Raw genomic sequence first — 20,057 nt, forward strand, 5'->3', positions numbered from 1 at the left:
TGTGTATATATAGGGTATTATTTGCGTTTTATATTATTGTTAAGTAATGTATTGGTATTTTGCAAAGCTTTATAGATGTATAAACATAACGGAAATTGTTTCCACTTTCACACTATTTAAATGAATAATATTTTCACCTCTCTAATCTAATGGAAACGATATTGATAACAAAATAATTTTTAAGACTACAAAAACAAAAATAAATTTTTATCATTAATATAACAAAAAAAAAAGAAAATTTATCGCAGTTTTTATTTTACCTTCGATCGTAATTTTTGTAGAGACCATTCTGACCTCAAACCTAAATTTCACTATATTAAATTTATAATTTGTAATATTTGTTAATCCAGGCTCAACTGGTATTATCAAAATTAATACTTGCATAATATTAACAATAGTAATAAAATATTTGCATCGCAGGCCATTTTGTGTTCACAACTCGATAATGACAATCGTTTCAAACGTATTATCGATAGTTTATCGAACTGGAAGACGCTGTTGCCAACATGGCGACCTCCTCGTCCCATAAAATCGAAGATCCGAATTGCGAATGATATTAATAATTGTTGAATCATCGTTGAAAATAAACAATTCTACACAAATATTTGACGAATCGAAACAAAGAAAACGTTTATGCTAGTGGTAAGTTTAATAAATATATTTTCGTATATTTTCTCCATTATTTATTTAACTTGATGCAATATTTCCCCCATAATATTAATTTTTCATTATTGAAAAATTCATTTAAAACATATTTGAATTTCTTTCAAATTTCTCTCTTCACGTTAAATAACAAATATTAAATTAAGAGCAATTTGTTTACTTGACAGCCAAAAGATGGTAAAGTTGTATGCATTGTCGGTCCTGTACAAGAATCCCACATCGGCCATTGCATTGAAGTCTGCGTACGATGTGGAGTCGTTCTCATTCTTCCAGCGGGGAAGCGTTAAGGAGTTTATGAGTTTTGTTAGCAAAACTATCGTTGAACGGACTCAAATTAGTTCCAGGCAGAGCGTGAAAGAAGGAGGTAACGCAATAATTTCACTAACTTTTAAAATACAATTTTAAAATATTACTCTGCTAGTGAATAAATTCCATTCCACTCATATTTAATTGTCCCGAGTTAAAGTTTATTGCGAAACATTTGAATATAAACTTAGAAGCTTCACACCTGTGTTTAGAATCAATCGAGCCTAGTAGTGACCTAAGAAAGAATAATATGTTGAATTAAAATTGTTTTAATGGTAGTTTCGAGCAGTTTATTCGCAATTATTTTGGAATCCATCTAACTTTTCTAACTTTTAATTAGTTTTGAATGAAACAAATTGTCTTAGACGACAATGGTGTGTAGAAATGTGAACAAAACTAATCTTCTACCAGATTACATGTGTCATGTGTACGTAAGAGCGGACAACTTGGCTGCAGTTCTCATATCAGACCACGAATATCCCAGAAGAGTTGCACACACTTTAATAACAAAAGTGATGGATGAATTTGCTGCAAAGTATCTGACTTCGACATGGGAGACTCTGAATGAAGCCACGACAGACTTTGCACAGATCAATATATATTTAGCAAAGTATCAGAATCCGAACGAGGCTGATGCTCTAACAAAAATGAAAAATGACCTAGATGAAACTAATATTATTCTGGTAATTATCTAAAGAACGATTCGAAAGAACATTTTTATTTTATTTTGTTTAACTTTTAGCATAATACGCTATCAGCTATTCTCCAAAGGGGAGAAAAATTGGATGACCTGGTTGCCAAGTCAGAGGGCCTCAGCATGCAGTCAAAAGCTTTCTATAAAACCGCACGAAAGACCAATTCATGCTGCAGTTTGACTCCATAAAAGGTTTTATCAACTTTCAGTTAATATCACTGTCGGTTTCATTATGCAACTTGCAAAGGAATTAATATTATACGCGTTGGAAGAAACAAGCATTCGATGTACAGATTGTACTTAAGTACGTCAAACTTGTAAATTTGCGCAACTGTTAGTGATCTGGGGAAAGAAATTCGAGCTGCACATTCCGATTCTTCTATCGCCCAATGGAAATGAAACACGAAAAAAGTTAATCGTGCAAAGAATGAATGTACATTGGGAATACAATTTTTAAATTTATTAGAACAAAATATTTATTCGTGTTTCAGCGATGTGTGTTTTAACTTGTGACTGTAGCGTACAACGAATGGTACTTTCAGTATTTACGATACCATTTCTTTCTTATTACATCAGGTATATTAGTTTTACGTAGCATTCGACAAATTTTCTATTGCGTACGACCAGAATTTACTATTTTTACACTCGACTTGAAAAGGTTGTAAGCCTGATGAAGTGAAAATGATTTATTTGGTGAATTTTGTAAACTGTTTCTGTATAAACTAAAATATTTATAGAATTTTTGTGAACCGTTGTGGCAAAACTTCTCCGTAATCAATGTTCTCGTTTTTGAGGGATACGTGTAATATGGAACCAAGTTCCAACTAACCGTGCTCTTCATGAGCAGGTTTATATTTTTAACATGTATGTTTCATGTCTTAAAAACAAAATAATAATAGAATTATTCAATATTATATAGTGTTTCCATAGATTAATTTATTATTTATTATTTGTTAATATGTGCCATAATTAAGAAAATGAGTGAGTTGTCTGTTTCATTAATCACAAACAACATAGAAACAACAATGGTTCGAATAGGTTTTAATCAAATAAATAAAGATTTTTTGCAACATAATGCAATTAAGAATTCGAATTTGAAATGTAGAACAAAATTTCAGTGTTTTGGTACAAGAATATTCAGAAATTAAGAGGAATGTATCGAGCAGCTCTGCCATAATTAGCGATATTTGAACTTGCAAATAGTAATTTAACAGTGGATCACAGGAATGTTTTGCATTAATAAGGGTGAAGTCGCACAGATTTTGTTCAAACTTTTTGATGATTATAGACCAAAAATAATCAGACCTATGTTTGAGCTATTCTGCCAATAGCCATTATTTACACCATCTAAATTTTTAGACTTTCAACTAGAAATGAAAAGGAAAACCTGAGTCGTGGCTTAAATCTTCCAGTATTACAAAGGATTTCCAAGACCAAATTCATAGTTGCATTCGTATTATTTTATTTCATAATAATATTACTTTCATTCATTATGAGAATGTTCCATGTTATTTTCGACTTTTACCATTCTATATCATACAAACCTCAGGACATGTATTTGTCCCGATTCACAAAGTCCTGCGGCGTTCGACGTATCGACATCAAGCTGAAATGCGACCATGTCCACGTATTGTTTTCGCCAACTTCTATGTTGTATCCCTCACGGTTCTTTTCAGAAGCACACTTGAAACAAATTCAAACAAACGCGTTAATTTTAAATATTTTTAAAATCTATTAATTTTTCAAAAACAAATTTAGTTACATTGCTGAACACTTCGTCCACTTGCATCAACTCATCAGCTGTCCAAGATAATTCCCTGGGACACTCAAGTGTAGAACTCTGACATATTTGAGAGAGCGCGTCTTGTCTACACGGGCCATTTAAAAGTCTAAATTTTTTAACCTCGTCCTTATTAATGAACACCCAATCATGCAGTTTTTTTTTATCTGCATGGTGCTCAAAGTTTACATTCTCGATATCCTCAATTACGGTCGAGAAATTAGTTTCTTTCGACCAATCATAAATCAACAAATGCGTATGAGATTCCAATGGTGCTAAATATTTCTCTTTATATAATCTCTCAAGATCGTTCAGATACTCAGTGGAGAAAACTTTCGAATTAACTTCGTACGTTAAACCTTTCTGTTTTATTTTTTCCTGCAACACGTCAGTTGGAAGTATAAACAGTGCATGAAACTATTTTCAACAAAAACTTACCTTAATAACTTCTACAGGGGCGTCCAAATATATTATTAAGTGCGGTCGTTTAACAAATTCCAGTGTAATGTCTCTAACTATCATATAGTATTTCATCACATTTTCCGTAAGATATCCAGCATTCTTCATGGCCTCTGTGAAGACTATATCCGAGTAAAGACACCGGTTCAGAACTACTCCCTGCCCGGTCGATAACATATGGAGCAAAGCATTTGCATATTGGTCGTATCTCATTAGAAAATATAACATTTGGAAATGAGCCGTCCTTTTGTCATGGGGATTTTCTAAAAATCGCGGCAAGTCGAAACTTTTGGCAAAAAACGGAAACTGGGGATCCAGTTCTCGAATGTCAAAGCCATGGACATTGACATAGTATTGGTCATGAGTCGGCGGTGGCATGTAGAGTAAACCAAACTCGTCAGCTACTTTCTCACAGAATTTGGATTTTCCTACTGCTGGCAGACCATCCACGACCACTAGTCGTGTGTTTTCGTCAAACCTTTGTAACATCGGATCAAAGAGTTCATTGAATATGGTATACTTTTTCCTCCAATAGGGAAATGGGGCAGGTTTGTTTCTAGGCTCTTGTCGGACCAATCGAGTCAGGAAAGCAACTTGAGTTGCATTGGGAGTTTTTGTCTAGAAACAATATTATTATTATTATTATTATTGTTATTGCTTTATCAAAGTTAATTTTTTGAACGATTAAAAATAAGGTATATTCCTAGCAAACGAACCGTTCACCGATCGGGGTGAGTTATACGTCGTTCGATCAGTCTAATTCGGTACATTATAAATATGTATTTCATTATTTGCGGAAATTCGTTATTTTCGTTAAGTACAGTAAGAACGGTCCGTTTGCTAGGAATGTTAAAAAAATAATTAAAAAATAATTTTTGTTTAAATATTGTTATTTTTTTAACGTCTTTTTTTTTTTCTTATTCGATTTAGTGGAATTGGTATTATAATACTAACCTTACATAATCGAGCGAAAGATACAATGGTATTTAATCTACAGGCACCGACAGAGAAGGTCAACACCATCGTGCTGGAATTAATATCATTTAAACGAGGAATATTTAAGTATAAATAAGTGAAATATGACAATAATATTATTGTTTTTAACGTTTTCTCTTACCATGTATACTAATGGTTACGATCCGCTCTTGGTGGCAGCACTGAAAGTACTCCCAATGACACCACTACCAATCACATATGTACGTACACATATTGAGTGTAGGAAAAGTCACGATGTTTAATTGTGTGTATAATGAAATAATAGCAGTAACTATAAAAGGGATCAATACGAAGCATTCATTTCAGGGGAAATGATTTGAATTAAAAAGGACATTGAAAATCTACGTTATGTCATAAGTGAAAAGAATTTTTTATTTTCTTTTAGTTCTTTTATTCTTCGAGTTATTTCATCTCTCTGTAAAAGATTTTTTATGCAAATATGTTATACCTTTAAGAGTAGTTTCTCCAGAAAAATTTATCACGTTGTTTGCAAATTCGTATTTATAAACATGGCTTCGTTTGACGTCTGCTATTTTCTCCTTTTCCGCAAACACGCATTATCGAGCAAATATTCGACATGCGAACTATTAATTAACTTCCGATTAAATTAATTAGAAAACATTTGGTAATTATTTGTTAATCAGAAATAAAGAAACGGCTGAGAAACGGATATAGAAGGTTAAATTTCAAATTTCGATAATCGTTTGAAAAAAATCGATTTAGAATTGAACGTTCCTAACCTGAAGATAGTAGACATCCGGTTTGAATTAAGCGGGAAGAATACGTTAGAAAGTGTAAGAACTTGTGAATGTAGTGTTTCAATCTATTCAGAAACGTAAAGAGTTTAAATCAAGCTAGAGAAGAGTTTTTCGAGTAAATTCGCAATGGCACAAAAGATATCGAAAGATTATGCAAAAGCCAGAGGTGGGTACTATTAAATATTATAATGGTTATTAATCAACTACCGATATTTATATTAAAATTTAAATGTTCCTAATGTATTATTTAATTTTTATTTGTTGTACTAGAACAATTCAAAACATTCTTGACGGAGTTTGTAGAAATGGATAGTAAAACTGGTGAAAAAACGTTTAAATATAGAAATCAACTTGTCAATATAGCTCATCGTGAACAAGTAGATCTTACGATAGAGTTGGACGATGTTCATGAGTTTGATGACGAATTAGCAGAATCTATTGTAAATAATACACGAAGATATGTTAATTTACTTTTGAATGTGAGTAAATGTTATAATTTTACATACAAGTATTATGCATTGGCTTAAAGTAATTAAAATAAATTTCTACTCGTCGTAATAGATAGAAAAATGTTTTTATGTGTACGTAGCTTATTCAAGAGATGTTACCTGACTTTAAAGAGAGACCCGTACCGCCAAAAGATGCTTTGGATGTATATATCGAACACAGATCGTTGATGGAAAGTCGTAACAAACACGACCAACGCGATCCAAGAAACAAATATGCTCCAGAACTTATGAGACGCTTGTATTTTAAATATTTATTTTTATTTCATTCCCATATATATGAGTTTAGACATATTATAATAATATAAACACTCACATTATAGCGAAGTGTACTTCAAAGACTTTGGTACATCGAAGGAATATTCCGTAAGAGATATAAAAGCAGATAAAATAGGAAGATTGATTACAGTACGAGGCATAGTGACAAGATGTAGCGATGTAATGCCCTTGCTTGTTGTTGCTACATATACGTGCGATCAATGCGGCGCTGAAACATTTCAACCGGTAAGGAAACAGTAATGTATCGACGAATAGTATTAAATGAAATTTTACTAAAATAAAGATTTTTAGGTACAATCTTTGAAGTACATGCCACTGCGAACATGTCCTAGCGATGAGTGTCGTATAAATAAATCTGGCGGTGTGTTAGATATGCAAACAAGAGGCTCAAAATTTATAAAATTTCAAGAAATAAAAATACAAGAACATGTAAGTTTTCTAATGAATAATATGTTGTTTAACCATTTTCGTTAGCAGTCGATTCGCAATTGATATACAGAAAATGCATGCACTCGTTGGAAAAGTTTCGTTCGAACTTGTCCGTATCTAAAATCATCCGATTAATTTGATCCAACTGATTACCGATACCATTATATAAAAATGAGAGGTATATGGTAACGTAGGTACATCTGCGTCGTTAATGTCGCGTAATTGCGGTTAATAGTTGATAATGCGATTAATAGTTGATAATAATAATAGGAATTATTTTAGAGCGATCAAGTTCCTGTCGGTCATATTCCAAGAAGTTTAACAGTGTACTGCAGGGGTGAAACAACAAGAAAGTGTTTACCTGGAGATCATGTACTTATTACGGGTATCTTTTTGCCTATCGTAAAATCTGGTTTCAGTGCTCGTGTTGGTGCAGCACTTTTGAATGAAACATATGTAGACGCACACGTAAGAGTTTCGAATATTAGCAGTTTCATTGTTGATAGTTGTCAGTATAGAAGATTATAATTAAAAGATACTAACGTTTTACGATATAGAAAATCGTTTGCCTCACTAATTCCCAAACTGTCGACGATACTAATGCTGGATTGTCCGAAGAAGAATTATCTTTAATAATGGAAGACGATTTTTATAGTAAATTAGCTAATTCTATAGCTCCAGAAATTTATGGGCTTGAAGATGTTAAAAAAGCTTTACTATTACTTCTTGTTGGTGGAACTGATAATCACAGGGAGGATATTAAAATTAGAGGTTTACCTTTTACATGCTTGTAATATGCGTAGGTTATTTTTGTTATTTTTACTCAAGTATTTCTGTTATTTATAGGTAATATAAATATTTGTTTAATGGGCGATCCAGGAGTAGCGAAATCGCAGCTACTTTCATTTATAACGAGGTTGGCTCCTCGATCTCAATACACGACTGGCAGGGGATCTTCTGGAGTTGGTTTAACTGCCTCAATTATGAAAGATCCTTTAACTGGTCAAATGATGCTCGAAGGAGGAGCTTTAGTATTAGCTGACGAAGGTGTCTGTTGTATCGATGAATTTGATAAGATGGCAGATGCAGATCGAACGGCTATTCACGAAGTAATGGAACAACAGACAATATCGATAGCTAAAGCAGGAATTACAACTCGCTTAAACGCAAGAGTTTCGATATTAGCTGCCGCGAATCCTGCTTATGGCAGATACAATCCTAAAAGAACAGTTGAACAAAATATTCAGTTACCTGCTGCTTTATTATCGCGGTTTGACTTATTGTGGTTAATTCAGGATCGAGCAAACCGTACTAATGATTTAAAGTTGGTATTTACATGGTTATACATATACGTATATGTATATGTATATGTATGTATAAATATTTTTCTATAATAAAATACTTGAATAAATGTACCTTTCTAGATTGGCTCAACATATAACTTACGTTCATCAACATGGTATACAACCTCCTATGGAGTCGCAAGCGTTAGATATGAATTTAATTAGAAAATACATTATTCTGTGTAAGATGAAACAGCCTGTAATTCCTGAAGATTTAACAAATTATATCGTTGGTAAGAATTGTTTTCAAAAATTGAATTGCTCTCCCGTGTAATAACGTTATTCGTAATGTGTTTACGTAATCGTTATTTCCAGAATCTTACGTAGAAATGAGAAGGGCGGCTCGCAATGGTCACGATAAAACTTTTACGTCTGCGCGTAATTTACTAGCGTTGTTACGTTTGTCGACTGCTTTGGCGCGTCTGAGATTAGTACTTGTCGTTGAAAAACCGGATATTGACGAGGCAATTCGATTAATCGAAATGTCTAAACATTCTATCAACTACTCCGAAACACTGTTGAAAAATGTAATTCGGAATCCAGTTAATCGAATCTTCCATATGATTAGAGAGTTGACGGGCGAGAAGAAAACTATTAAAGTATCAGATATTCTGGAACGATGCACAAGCAAAGGATTTAAACCCGATAAAATCAATGACTGTATCGAGGAATACGAAGCGTTGAATGTGTGGCAAGTGAATCAAACAAGGACACAAATAACATTTATTTAATTTACACGTATACGTATTTCAGTTAATTTTGAATTTTCCCAAACATTTACTACAGGCTGAGTTTGATTTATGAGATTTAATTGATTTTATGTACGTATGGTATTATTGGTATTCGTGTAATTTGAAGAACTTGTCACTTGTGAAAATTATATTAAACGATACTGGTGAATTAATTAATTATTACCTTTTTACCACTTTTCCTTTCTTCAAATGCCATTAACTTTGAACAATTTCTTTTCTTCTATAGTAAAGTACTAAAAGTTGAAAAAACAATACCGTTCTATTATTAGATATGTATAGTAAAATATCGTTGGACGAAACTGGCGTAAGTCGGGCAACGAGATTTATACGCACGCAGACTGTACTTGTTGTACGTGTTCCATGGAAAAATGGTGTAAGTGAAAAGAATACGTATCAAGTAAAATGACGATGGAATTTGATTTTTTTTAAGGAAAAATTTTACCATTGAAGCGTTTAATGTGTCTTGGCTAGAAAAATATGTAAAAAATTTTCTTATATTTTTGAATTTTAAAGAACTGTTGTTTTTAATTTGTCGTTAAAGAAAAGAAAGAAAGAAAGAAAGAAAGAAAGAAAAATGTAGCTTATGATCTACGTTGCATTAAACGGTTCATTTTATCAGAGTTATTCAAGTGTTTTTAACCAGGTTTCGCTAGGTTTTACGCGGTTCACCCCACTGTGCAACGTTGCGATCGGTTACGCGATCGTCGGCCTTCGATGCCGTCGACAAGAAACGACAACGGGATCGAGTGTCTTCCCGGCCTCGTAAGAGACACGAAAATGGAGTCCACGACAAGAATTTTTCCCATCGGCGACACCCGCAGACCGTACTCGTTTTACAACACGCTTACCTTGCTCCGAGGAACGGAAACGCACGGCCGATCCCGTTGTTCGAGTGCATTTTCTATCCTCCAGAGCGATTTTTCTGCCACTTGGCGGACAGATCGTCGTATTACGCGATCTGTTCTGCCTATAAATGCAGATCTAGGATGATCAGCCTCATAGTCGACCACGTCGAACGATCCTCCTACCAGCTTCGACGACCGTCGAATCGTTTCACCATCGATTTATCATCGTGTCGCGTTTTCAGCCGCTTCCAGAGGTTCTCCAAACATGGGACTAGTTGGCTTGGTGTTTGTCGCCTCGATCTCCGTGGCCTTAGCCAAGCCAGGCCTTCTGTCAGCCCCGTTGATCGCCAGGCTGACCCCTGCTGCGCCTATCGGTCCTGATGGCAGGGTACAGGACACGCCAGAGGTAGCCGTGGCAAAGGTGGAGCACACTGTGGCCCATCTAAACGAGAGAATAAATTTGGCCAACGAAGCCGCGAGGTCCTCCTCAGCGTCCCTTCAAGCTGTTGTCCAGCCAACGTCGCTGCTAGTCGATAGATCGACCGTTCTGGTACCCGGAGCGCCTCTTGGTCCTGACGGAAGGGTCGTAGACACCCAGGAAGTTGCCGTGGCGAAAGCTGCTCACGCCGCGGCGCAGGTCAACGAGAGGGTCAGTCTCGCCAACGAGGCTGCACGATCTGTCGCAGCAGACTTGAACAGGTGAATCTTTCACTTTTACGATTTCGAGGGAAGGATGAATGGATGGATGTGCGGAACATTTGTAAACCAATGGATTTTAAGCGAACAGTAATTAACTTGATATCTAAGGATCTAACAAACTACATAGGTACATATGTATTTATTCTTCATTGTTCATTCTTGACTCTAGCTTAGCGGTCAGAGTTACGGTTTCATCGTATCATTTTCCAATTGATTTTACATAGCTGGATGAATCTACATATTAAGTAAAATATTGTTCTGTTTGAATGAAAAAATTATTTCTCGAGTTATTTGCATAAAACCATTTACACCATAAAACTATAGTGTAAAAATTTAAAAAGGACGCATACGTGACGTACTTGTTTTTGTTTATTCCATTTAAAATGAAGACGGAATGCTCGTTGTTCTAATCCATAAATGGTTGTCTTTTTAGGCCACTGGTGGCCAACGGATTGGTGACCCTTCCATCGGTAGGTCTCGATGGAAGGGTCCGAGACACGGCAGACGTTGCCGCTGAAATCAATTTGGCCAGATCCTCGGGAAGGCTGTTGGTTACTGCACCGGCTGTACAAGTTCCGTTGGTGGCGAGCAACGCCGTGCTCGTCCCAGGTGCGCCAATTGGTCCCGACGGAAGAGTCCTCGATACGCCGGAAGTGGCCGTAGCGAAAGCTGCACACGCATCCGCTCATCTCACCGAGAAACTGAACTTGGCCAACGAAGCTGCCAAGTCCGGCGGCGTTCTCGCTGTTGCTGGAACCAATCTCGCTTATGGAAGACTCGTTTACTGAAAAATAAAGCTTCCAAGGAAGAATATTCACGCGCGAATACCGTTAGTTTATAGTCGATTAATAATAGCCTGTCACTGTTAGTTGGAATAAAGAAATTTACGGGAACCATTGCCAACGTTTTTCGTTACAAGGTAGCTGGATGAACAAATTTTTCAAGTCTTGTCCATATAACGGCGCGCGTTTCGACCGCGTAGCCGTTTCCATGGATCCGATTTAGAGAATTTCACCGTTTCTTCCATTTTCTTCGATTTTAAAACTAACATTGTTGTCCTGGGACTCGAAACGCTTATAAAAAAAATTGTTTAACACAATCTGTGTATTTATCCATTCCCTGACTGATAAATTCGTATCCAGGTCGACAAATAATTTCACTTTGTATCGATTGTATCAATACGTACAATTTATTTATATTTACCTGTTATTCTTTCGGATACTTGAAACCGACACTATTCTTTAGTCGTAATTATAACATAGTGCTACCACAGGCGAGGTATACGAGTAGACCTTTCGTCCAATGTATTTTTTCGGCCCATTTTTCTGGGACCATTCGATCTGGGGCTCTAGAGCCTCTTACCAACAGATTTAGAAATGAATTTCAATCCCTTCCATAGTCGATTCACATGTATTTATCTACACACTACAACTGTCTGCCTATCGATACTAATTCAGTGAATAGTTTGTCAACTGACCGCCATCCATGAGAAGAGGACGCTAAAATCAGATCGGTATGGCAGTCGGATTGGACCACTTTCAGTCCATAAGGTGCTCGTATACCTCGTCTGTGGTGGTACTACTAATAAATTTATGTAACTCTCGTAGCCCAAATTGATTGACTGACTGGACTCCCTGCCATACCGATAATGATTTTAACGCCTTCTTCTCACGGATGCCAGTCAATTGATAAACTATTCACTGAATTAGCGTCGATGGTCAAACAGACTCTAGTTGCGTGTAAATACATACATGTATATGGGAGTTGCTAAGGACGAATTATTCACATTTTTTTGTCTAGTTAAAGTTGTAAATAATTTGCATTGGAGCAAAAATATAAGAACTTTACGAGTTTACTTTTCGAAATTGGAATTTTGGTGATCAAGCCTCGATGTGTGGTTCATAACTAATTTGAGTAATGTAAACGTGTCTCGAATTTGCTGACGTTACCGACGTCAATGATCGGGTTAAATATGATTCTCAGAGTGATTGTCTTTAAAGACAGAGTGCACTATAAGACTATCAATTTTGTACGTGGTCGGTATGTACTTGGGTTCGTTAGCATGCAAACTCTTATCGAATCGGTGCTGTAAAAATAATACTTGAAAAGTGTTTAATGTTAAAAAATTGAAGAATCTTGACATCTGCAAGTGTGATTTAATATGGTTCGAAAGTAAAGATATTTATTCTTTCTAGCCGAGGTATCCCTGTTCCTTTTCGAATAACAAGCTTCGCGAGACGTCGGCCCTTCCCCCACCCCGCCAGCTAATTCGCGAGCGTTACCGAGCACAGCGAAGGCTCGCCATTCGTAATCTGAAAATTAAGATAGCAAGACGTGTCGGCGTTTCGCGACCGAGGTGCGTATTTATAACCTGTTGATTCTTCCATTATTACTAATCGCGTTTTCAGTACGATCTCTTCCAACTACGTTTTCATTTTAATCATTCGTCTACTTTACCGCATTTATATTTTATTTCTGTTGCAGTCTCTGATTGGAATTGAACACCGTGGATTCTTTTATTGGCACGCAAACGACACCATAATAAATGGCAAATAACTCGAGAAAAAGGGAATGATGTACTGGTAACATTTTAATTAATTATTATAGGAAAAGTTTCCGTACATATTGATATTCGTTGTAAGCATGGTGCATAATTTTCTAATCGGCCATTTTTTATCTACTTGCATATGTATACATAAGCAGTGTTTCTGTTGACGACAAGTGACAGGAGTAAGGAGAAAATAAGAAAAGCAAAGCACACGTTGTATTTCTTGTCTCCTGTCCCTTTCTTTGCAGGAAATTTGTTGGCCGCGCGCAATGCGGCCGGTAGATTCAGTGTCCGTTGCTATGCAACAAGTTTGTTTTTCGGGGCAAAGTGACCCCAACGTACGTTGTCGTTTACGGTGTTAGGGAAACGCGAGAATAGAAGCATTGTTTCTTAAATTACTTCCAGAGCATCGTGGCTCTTTTTGTTTTATGAACCGCGAGAATAGAATCATTTGTTCGCCGATATGAATGTAATCTAATTTAATATCTAATAAACTTGATTATCTTTTTAATTTTAAACCAAAATTCGTCGAATCAGTGCGTCACTAAAGTGGAGTATTTGGCGGTGCTCTAGAAGCACACAATCCAAGTATTAATTTATACTTAAAAATTTTTAATTAAAAATCTTTACAATTTTAAGAATAGATTCTAATTGTTTTCTTACAGTCTGAACGTGATGCTGAAAAGCAATAGCTGTACCCGGGAGGGTATCGGCCGATGGACCACGAGCGAACGACGTAAGTAGAAATTTATCCTTGGAAATTTTTTAATTAAAAATCTTAATAATTTTAATTGTTTTCTTGCATTTTTCTTACAGTCTTATCGTGAAAACCAGCAGGACCATGCTGACTTTAAGTGGGCTCAACATCGTCGTCCGAGCATTTATTTACATTGTACGATTGAGTGAGTCGCATGCATTTATGTTCCTCTGGTCCCCAACCATGTTGTAGGATGAAAGATCCGAATCAACACGGGTGACCAGTTGTATACCTACTTGCTATTTCTCACGAGTCAAGTGACCACGGGTATGCAAAATACCCGTGAGTAGTAACAAAAATTGTTATATTTTTTTAGTGCAGGCTAGAGTCTTCTTGCACTCGCGTTTTTTAATGTTATAACTAAATATTACATAATTTCACTATTATACTATTTTTATAAAACTATATGAAACAATGAATATAACTTAATGTCAAAACATTATATTAATAATATGATGGAGTAGAATCTAAATATGAATTACTGTAACATTATACAGTTATTTTTATAACATTAATAGAATTCTTAAATATCGATCGTGTTTAATGAATTTTATGTGCAAGAAGATGTTTCGCGACTGATCGATTTTTCAGTCAAAGTAATATGTATCGTATGCTAGTTTAAACTTTTAAAAAATTTACTTTGACGATAGAATCGATTATTGAATTCTTTAAATAATTATTTATTAAATTTATTTCAATTTTAAATTATCATAATATCTGAAATAAAATCTTCTCTTTTACATAATTAAATTTCAATTAATAGTTTTCAATATTAATACATTTTGCTATTTGCTATTTTGCTATTTGATATAACAAGTCGAGTCACTTTGATTAAAAATTAAATAATAAATACCGTTTAGCTATGTTCGATTAACAACATTTTCTATTCAGGATTTTCAGGTTAACCCTTCCGTGTTCGTTGTCCAAGTTCATGCACACGCCCAGGTGCTATTTGCATGAGCGAAGGCAACGGGCACGATGACTTAGTTTAGAACAATTTCTAATAATATGTTGGCGACTGACATTGACTAGTGCATCGTGCACGACGTACTTTCCACATGTATGTTGTGGTTAGGCTGTGGAAGTGCGTCGTTTAATTAATTACAATTCCGTATACTTGTATTAATTGCAACATTTAATCTTGATTTACCAATTTATTAAATTAATTATCGATATTGCTGTTTATTACATAAAGATTTTATTCTATACTAAAATATTATCTCTAAATACGCAATGGTCACTAGGCTTTGTCAGTCGATTTCAGGAAATGGTACGTACATTTAGAGTGTGAATGTTGCAATGTTCGGGTGTCGGGGGAACCCCGGGGAGTCCCCTCTAGTTTAGGCCGCGCCCGAACATTAAGAATGAGAACCGTGGAGTGTATGTTTGAGAGATTGAGTTTTGTCATTTTTAAATATAGGGTTAGGTAGGTAGGTAACTTTCGTTCTGGTGTGTGTGTTAAATCTAAGTAGGTAGGGTCAGGGCAGGGCTGTCCACTTTAGTAATGTCGGGTAGGCGCGTTCTCGCGTGGCAGTCCTGTACCTTAGTTACGATTTCGAGTTGAAAAGCTGTCCGATTCAAACGGTTTCTACCGTTTGTTTTGCTGGAACTTTCCACTCTCGAAATCGCTGCGACTTTAAAGTCGCTCTTCGCGCTCGCGGTCGTGGTTAGCCTCCCTTCGAAACGCTCGTCCCGCTCGAGTTTCTCCACACGTGTTCCGATAACGATTCCTCGAATCGTTGGAGGTTCGCGTATCGCACGGAGTGCTCGAGCCTAGTATTAAGTTTCAGGCTTTGGCAGGACCGCCGAAGAAAAGAAAAGACTCTCGGGAGTCGAAGAGGCCCTGACAAACTGTCTCAAGAGTGGGCTGCAACCAATGGCTTTTCATTTTCATCCTTGGATGAGGATGGAAAGTCATTAACGTTACTACTTTGTCACTTTATCTCGTCGGTAGTTTTGTAGTTTGTTTCTTTTTCTGGCTCACATACACGCCAATCATCCCCTTGGCTGGCTCACGTATGCGTGTCCATGATTGCACCATACATGCCAGCCATCTCAGGGCAACTCGCGTTCTAAATATTAAACATGTTCACTGCCATTTCAAACTTGTATTAATTCTTTAATAATACTTTGACCTTTAATATTTTTAATCTAATAATAAAATAACATTGAATATATAATTTCTTTAAACGTGGCAGTCGATATGTTGATAATTTTTCTCATTCGATATTCATAGAGTTGCGTATTCCTATTTTTCGCGTTTCCTTTCCTATTTTCCTTAGTGTTGCGAATAGTTATCATTCGCGATTGTTATTAGAGTTGCGAATTACTCTTTTACGCGTTTGCAATTTTCATACCATAAATTGGAGTTGCGATCTTAATAAATCGTGCGACTTTTTCTGTAGCGTTGCGATATTATCAATGCCCAAATTCTACCCCAAACTGTAGTAATAGAAGTAGTTAGTGTATGTGCATACACATGTACCATTAACCCCTAATTAAAGTTAGAGTTGCGAATAATATACAATGTTCGCGTTTGCTCGTAGAGTTGCGAATAAATATTTATCGCGTTGATATGTCAGTGTTTCGATTAAACTCGATTCGCGATTGTTTTTATGCAAACCTAGGAACCGGGAGTTAGTTTGCTTTAAAAATAGCGTAGCGAATTATTGATAAACGCGATTGCTATTTTTCGCGTTTGCTTTTCAGGGTAGCGTTGCGAATAATCACCATTCCCGGTTCTTTTTATTCTTATAAATCGCGTTTCGAATTTTTCTATTATAAATTAGCGTTGCGATTATTGATTTATCGCGTTGTTTGTCCCCTTAGTGTTGCGATATTTTAAATCTCTCTAGCTTCATCCCACATGTGCCACCCTATTGTAGTTTCAAGTAGCTAGTTTATTTTATGCATGTATGTTTAGATCGACCACTGAAGATACCAGCGCCTGAGTCAGTATTTTTGGGCAAAACGCGATTTTCATTAGCGTTGCGAGACATAAATGTAACATTTTCATTAAAAATAGAGTTGCGAAAAATATGCAATAATCGCGTTTGCTTGTAGAGTTGCCAATTACTATTTTTCGCGTTTCCTTTTCAGGGTAGTGTTGCGAATTCCATACGCGATTGTTTTTATTGTTATTTAAAAATAGTGTCGCGAATGCACTGACTCTACGGTTTGCTCGTAGAGTTGCGAATTACTATTTTTCGCGTTTACTTTTCAGGGTAGTGTAGCGAATAATCACCATTCGCGGTTCTTTTTATTCTTATAAATCGCGTTTCGAATTTTTCTATTATAAATTAGCGTTGCGATTTTCATTTATCGCGTTTTTATTAATTACCGTTGCGATTCATTACCCAAAATTTTACGCTGACCACTGCTGTTCCAGGATCAAGACGTAGCTGAAATTCTACACAGCCTCAAAAGGCTCAACATCGTTATTTAAATTAGCGTTGCGAAAGAAAGGATGGTTCACTCACGGGTTGTTTTCTTAATTTACGAGTGGACAGCTTATTCCAATTATGTGAAATTATATATATTTTCTATATTCGTCAATGGAAATACTGCTTGAGAGGACTGTTATTGTATACATATAGACCAATTTCGATTACGTACTATGTATTTATGTTTTTAAATTTTTTAATATCAATTTTTGCTCATGAAAGATTTAGTTGAAATATTTATTTTATAATACGTATGTATCTCTTTTACTACATACGATCGACGAAGATCAGTCTATCTTGACGGTACATACTTACTTTTTCCTGTGCCCATTAATACATTTTCATTTCAGCCACTAATCCTTTGAACAAGTTCTTTTTACAGGGTATACATAGAAGCATGAAAGAACAGAATTGGAAATTGTAAATGGAACGACTCGATACGAATTGGAAATAATTAATAATAAAAGTGACTAGAAGATTTAAGATTAAAAATTGATCGATCTTTTTTTGAATCGAACAATCTCGTACAATTATTTATTGTCTGACTTTATGTTTCAGGAAAACATCGTGGGATTAAAAACAGAATATATTTTCGCCTATTTCTTTGTTTTATATCAGTTTTATTTATCGTATACGAGTGTAGATTTTCGAAAAACATCGTGGGATCGATGAAGATACCAAGAAGAAAATATTTTCTCATATTTCTTCATGTTTGTACAGTTTGCGTTAAACATAAGTAAAAATGTATATAGATTATAAGATAAAAAAGCGTTATGCGACTTGGTTTTATTAGATACTACTGAAACGTGTGCGCACACTCAAGTGGGAATGATTAATATTAAGGTACATATTAATATTGTAATATGCAAGGTCCATACGTGCAGTTGCACACTTCTAGTTGGTTCTTGAGTGTCTGGGTTAGGCACTATGCTAATACAAGTGCCCATTTAATTAAATGGGTACAATTAATATGAAGGTACATATTACGTAGGTGCAGTCGCACATTTTTATTTCGTTCGTAGAAAACATGTCACGTGTATCGACATTTTGTTAGGTTTTTCGTCTCTTTATCAGTGAAACGTTGGTATGATAGGTGCAGTTGCACATTCCTATTTCGATTGTAGAACACATGTGCTAGATCTAATCTACTAGAATGTAGATCGAGACGATTTGTTAGGCGTTTTGTCTTCTTATCGAGCAATTTTTTTGAAAACTCTCTCTCTCTCTCAGTTTCTAACAAGGATCGAATTTCGATAGTTTTTCACTTTGGATAAAATATCGATGGCTAGTTAGGATTCCTCGCCAAAGGAGGGTGGTTGGGGCGAGTTTAGGGAGGGTCTCCATTCGCAGCAACCTCCACGTGGTGAGACCTGGTAATCGGTGTTATCCATGATGAAAATCATGGTTCTTGTTTTTCTTGGCGGGTAAAATAACTTTTCATTCTGGGTAACACCGAGCTAATGGCTGCGAATTTCGAATAGTTTGTTTGTTAATAGCTTTACTGATTTCAGTAGTTGGATCGACCACTGGTTTTCGCGGAGACGCTCTTCCTTTTCATTTGGCAAACGTTCGAAATGGAATAGCAAGTTGTATATTATTTATGCGGGAAGTATCATTTTATTTACACTGTCACGATGGATACATGATAACGGTTAATATAATTTGTAATATTAGAGCTAGAAACAAGTCGATTCCCTTTGTCGTCAAGTTATTGGCAGCACCTGTTCCGATATTGCAGAATGATTTCTCGCAGCAAGCGATGCAAGCGTACAATTTGGTACGTTCGCCGATTATTATGCATCCAGGATCGCATTTGCTGGTACAGTTCCTTTCTATGTACCATGTTTGCGGGCTAGAAGTTGAATTTTCCGTGCTGGTGGTATAGGAAACTCGTTTCACCTGAAAGGTAAATAATTAAATACTATCCATCTTACAACTATGTATCCTTTCTATATGAAAAGTCATTTAACTAACAAAAGAATAACGATCTATCGATTTTTTAAAATCATTCATTATTACCATGCAAGTCCTTTTGTCACCAGTACACTTGTGCATGAATGAAGTGTAATTTCCGGTGAGATTGGAACATCTCTCTTCATCTTCCATCGTGTCGCATCGGTAACACCATAAATCGTTTGCTCGTTCCAAAGCCGCGTTTGTTCGATGTTCCGTAGATAATATTTGTCCTGATATTCGCATTAAAGCAAACGACGAGTACTTGTTTATCGAGTTGCATCGAAATGTACTAAATTTCAATGAAAATATTTTTCTATTCGTTTCTACATTTCGAATACGTATTTTAAATGAAATTGTACATGCTGTGAAACTGCTCGTCTACTCGCATTCAAGCGATTAGAAATTGCCAATTAACAGTTGTAATTACATATTTCTAGTGGCAGAAATTTTCGAAACTATTACCATCTTAATTAATTTTTACCTTACTATGTAAATGGATAGACGTGGTGTTGGCGAATTATGATCGGAAGAATAGGGGGAACGAAAACGAGAGCTCACCATTGACAAGTACGATCGACGCAACGATCAGGAAGCACGTGGCAGCGACGCATGTATCATCGGCGGCCATGTTGATCGTGATCCAAGCCACCAGGTCCGGGAATTAGACGGCACGCTCGTGTTTCGCGAGCAGCTGCCTCGACATGGTAAATTTCAGCATCGGGGAATCAACCGAGCACGTTGAAACGCGACACGGAAGAGTCCGTGTGTTGTGAACCGCCATGTTGAGAGTAGTAGCGTCTGCGCCGCGATGTCGACTGCTCTAGAAACCTCGAAACCATGGAAG

General features: G+C 36.0%; 5 protein-coding genes across 6 annotated transcripts; 3 read left to right on the forward strand and 2 right to left on the reverse strand.

The window, feature by feature from the left end:
- The first annotated feature begins 422 nt into the window (after positions 1–422).
- Positions 423–2,738, forward strand: Ykt6 (YKT6 v-SNARE homolog). The gene is made up of 4 exons (XM_076780821.1): positions 423–642; positions 831–1,027; positions 1,381–1,652; positions 1,712–2,738. The coding sequence occupies exons 2-4, from the start codon at positions 838–840 to the stop codon at positions 1,850–1,852; spliced, it is 603 nt and encodes a 200-aa protein (XP_076636936.1). The 5' UTR covers positions 423–642; positions 831–837; the 3' UTR covers positions 1,853–2,738.
- A 370-nt stretch (positions 2,739–3,108) lies between these two features.
- Positions 3,109–7,257, reverse strand: Nd-42 (NADH dehydrogenase (ubiquinone) subunit ND-42). 2 transcript variants are annotated; one of them, XM_076780814.1, is made up of 5 exons: positions 7,232–7,257; positions 4,857–4,929; positions 3,882–4,520; positions 3,426–3,821; positions 3,109–3,346 (listed from the first exon to the last, which is right to left on the reverse strand). In XM_076780814.1, exons 1-5 carry the CDS (start codon positions 7,240–7,242, stop codon positions 3,209–3,211), a joined length of 1,257 nt encoding a protein of 418 aa, XP_076636929.1. In that variant the 5' UTR covers positions 7,243–7,257; the 3' UTR covers positions 3,109–3,208. The 2 variants fall into 2 exon arrangements, with proteins under 2 accessions (XP_076636929.1, XP_076636930.1); XM_076780815.1 differs by lacking the exon at positions 7,232–7,257 and adding an exon at positions 5,020–5,103.
- Mcm7 (minichromosome maintenance 7) lies at positions 4,844–9,198 on the forward strand. The gene is made up of 11 exons (XM_076780813.1): positions 4,844–5,098; positions 5,543–5,822; positions 5,927–6,135; positions 6,246–6,403; positions 6,486–6,666; positions 6,733–6,870; positions 7,153–7,338; positions 7,428–7,641; positions 7,717–8,194; positions 8,295–8,446; positions 8,529–9,198. The coding sequence occupies exons 2-11, from the start codon at positions 5,783–5,785 to the stop codon at positions 8,942–8,944; spliced, it is 2,172 nt and encodes a 723-aa protein (XP_076636928.1). The 5' UTR covers positions 4,844–5,098; positions 5,543–5,782; the 3' UTR covers positions 8,945–9,198.
- A 349-nt stretch (positions 9,199–9,547) lies between these two features.
- LOC143349306 (uncharacterized) lies at positions 9,548–11,621 on the forward strand. Its single transcript, XM_076780448.1, has 2 exons — positions 9,548–10,509; positions 10,943–11,621. The coding sequence occupies exons 1-2, from the start codon at positions 10,076–10,078 to the stop codon at positions 11,295–11,297; spliced, it is 789 nt and encodes a 262-aa protein (XP_076636563.1). The 5' UTR covers positions 9,548–10,075; the 3' UTR covers positions 11,298–11,621.
- Positions 11,622–18,844: 7,223 nt separating this feature from the next.
- Positions 18,845–20,057, reverse strand: LOC143349328 (uncharacterized). The gene is made up of 3 exons (XM_076780494.1): positions 19,772–20,057; positions 19,277–19,443; positions 18,845–19,156 (listed from the first exon to the last, which is right to left on the reverse strand). The coding sequence occupies exons 1-3, from the start codon at positions 19,839–19,841 to the stop codon at positions 18,887–18,889; spliced, it is 507 nt and encodes a 168-aa protein (XP_076636609.1). The 5' UTR covers positions 19,842–20,057; the 3' UTR covers positions 18,845–18,886.

This window comes from Colletes latitarsis, chromosome 13 (genome assembly GCF_051014445.1).
Source record: "Colletes latitarsis isolate SP2378_abdomen chromosome 13, iyColLati1, whole genome shotgun sequence".
Taxonomy (NCBI): Eukaryota; Metazoa; Arthropoda; class Insecta; order Hymenoptera; family Colletidae; genus Colletes; species Colletes latitarsis.

Excerpts from the sequence above, each read along its gene's own strand:
- Ykt6 (XM_076780821.1), top strand. The coding sequence starts at position 838 with ATGGTAAAGTTGTATGCATTGTCGGTCCTGTACAAGAATCCCACATCG. Across the intron at positions 1,028-1,380 it reads GCAGAGCGTGAAAGAAGGAG|ATTACATGTGTCATGTGTAC; the intron begins GTAACGCAATAA and ends ATCTTCTACCAG. Across the intron at positions 1,653-1,711 it reads ATGAAACTAATATTATTCTG|CATAATACGCTATCAGCTAT; the intron begins GTAATTATCTAA and ends TTTAACTTTTAG.
- Mcm7 (XM_076780813.1), top strand. The coding sequence starts at position 5,783 with ATGGCACAAAAGATATCGAAAGATTATGCAAAAGCCAGAG. Across the intron at positions 5,823-5,926 it reads AGATTATGCAAAAGCCAGAG|AACAATTCAAAACATTCTTG; the intron begins GTGGGTACTATT and ends TTGTTGTACTAG. Across the intron at positions 7,339-7,427 it reads AAACATATGTAGACGCACAC|AAAATCGTTTGCCTCACTAA; the intron begins GTAAGAGTTTCG and ends TTTACGATATAG.
- Nd-42 (XM_076780814.1), bottom strand. Across the intron at positions 4,521-4,856 it reads CTTTCGCTCGATTATGTAAG|ACAAAAACTCCCAATGCAAC; the intron begins GTTAGTATTATA and ends TATTGTTTCTAG. Across the intron at positions 3,347-3,425 it reads TGGACGAAGTGTTCAGCAAT|TGTGCTTCTGAAAAGAACCG; the intron begins GTAACTAAATTT and ends ATTTGTTTCAAG.
- LOC143349306 (XM_076780448.1), top strand. The coding sequence starts at position 10,076 with ATGGGACTAGTTGGCTTGGTGTTTGTCGCCTCGATCTCCGTGGCCTTA. Across the intron at positions 10,510-10,942 it reads GTCGCAGCAGACTTGAACAG|GCCACTGGTGGCCAACGGAT; the intron begins GTGAATCTTTCA and ends TTGTCTTTTTAG.
- LOC143349328 (XM_076780494.1), bottom strand. The coding sequence starts at position 19,841 with ATGGCCGCCGATGATACATGCGTCGCTGCCACGTGCTTCCTGATCGTT. Across the intron at positions 19,444-19,771 it reads GTCGATCGTACTTGTCAATG|GACAAATATTATCTACGGAA; the intron begins GTGAGCTCTCGT and ends TGCGAATATCAG. Across the intron at positions 19,157-19,276 it reads GTGACAAAAGGACTTGCATG|GTGAAACGAGTTTCCTATAC; the intron begins GTAATAATGAAT and ends TTTACCTTTCAG.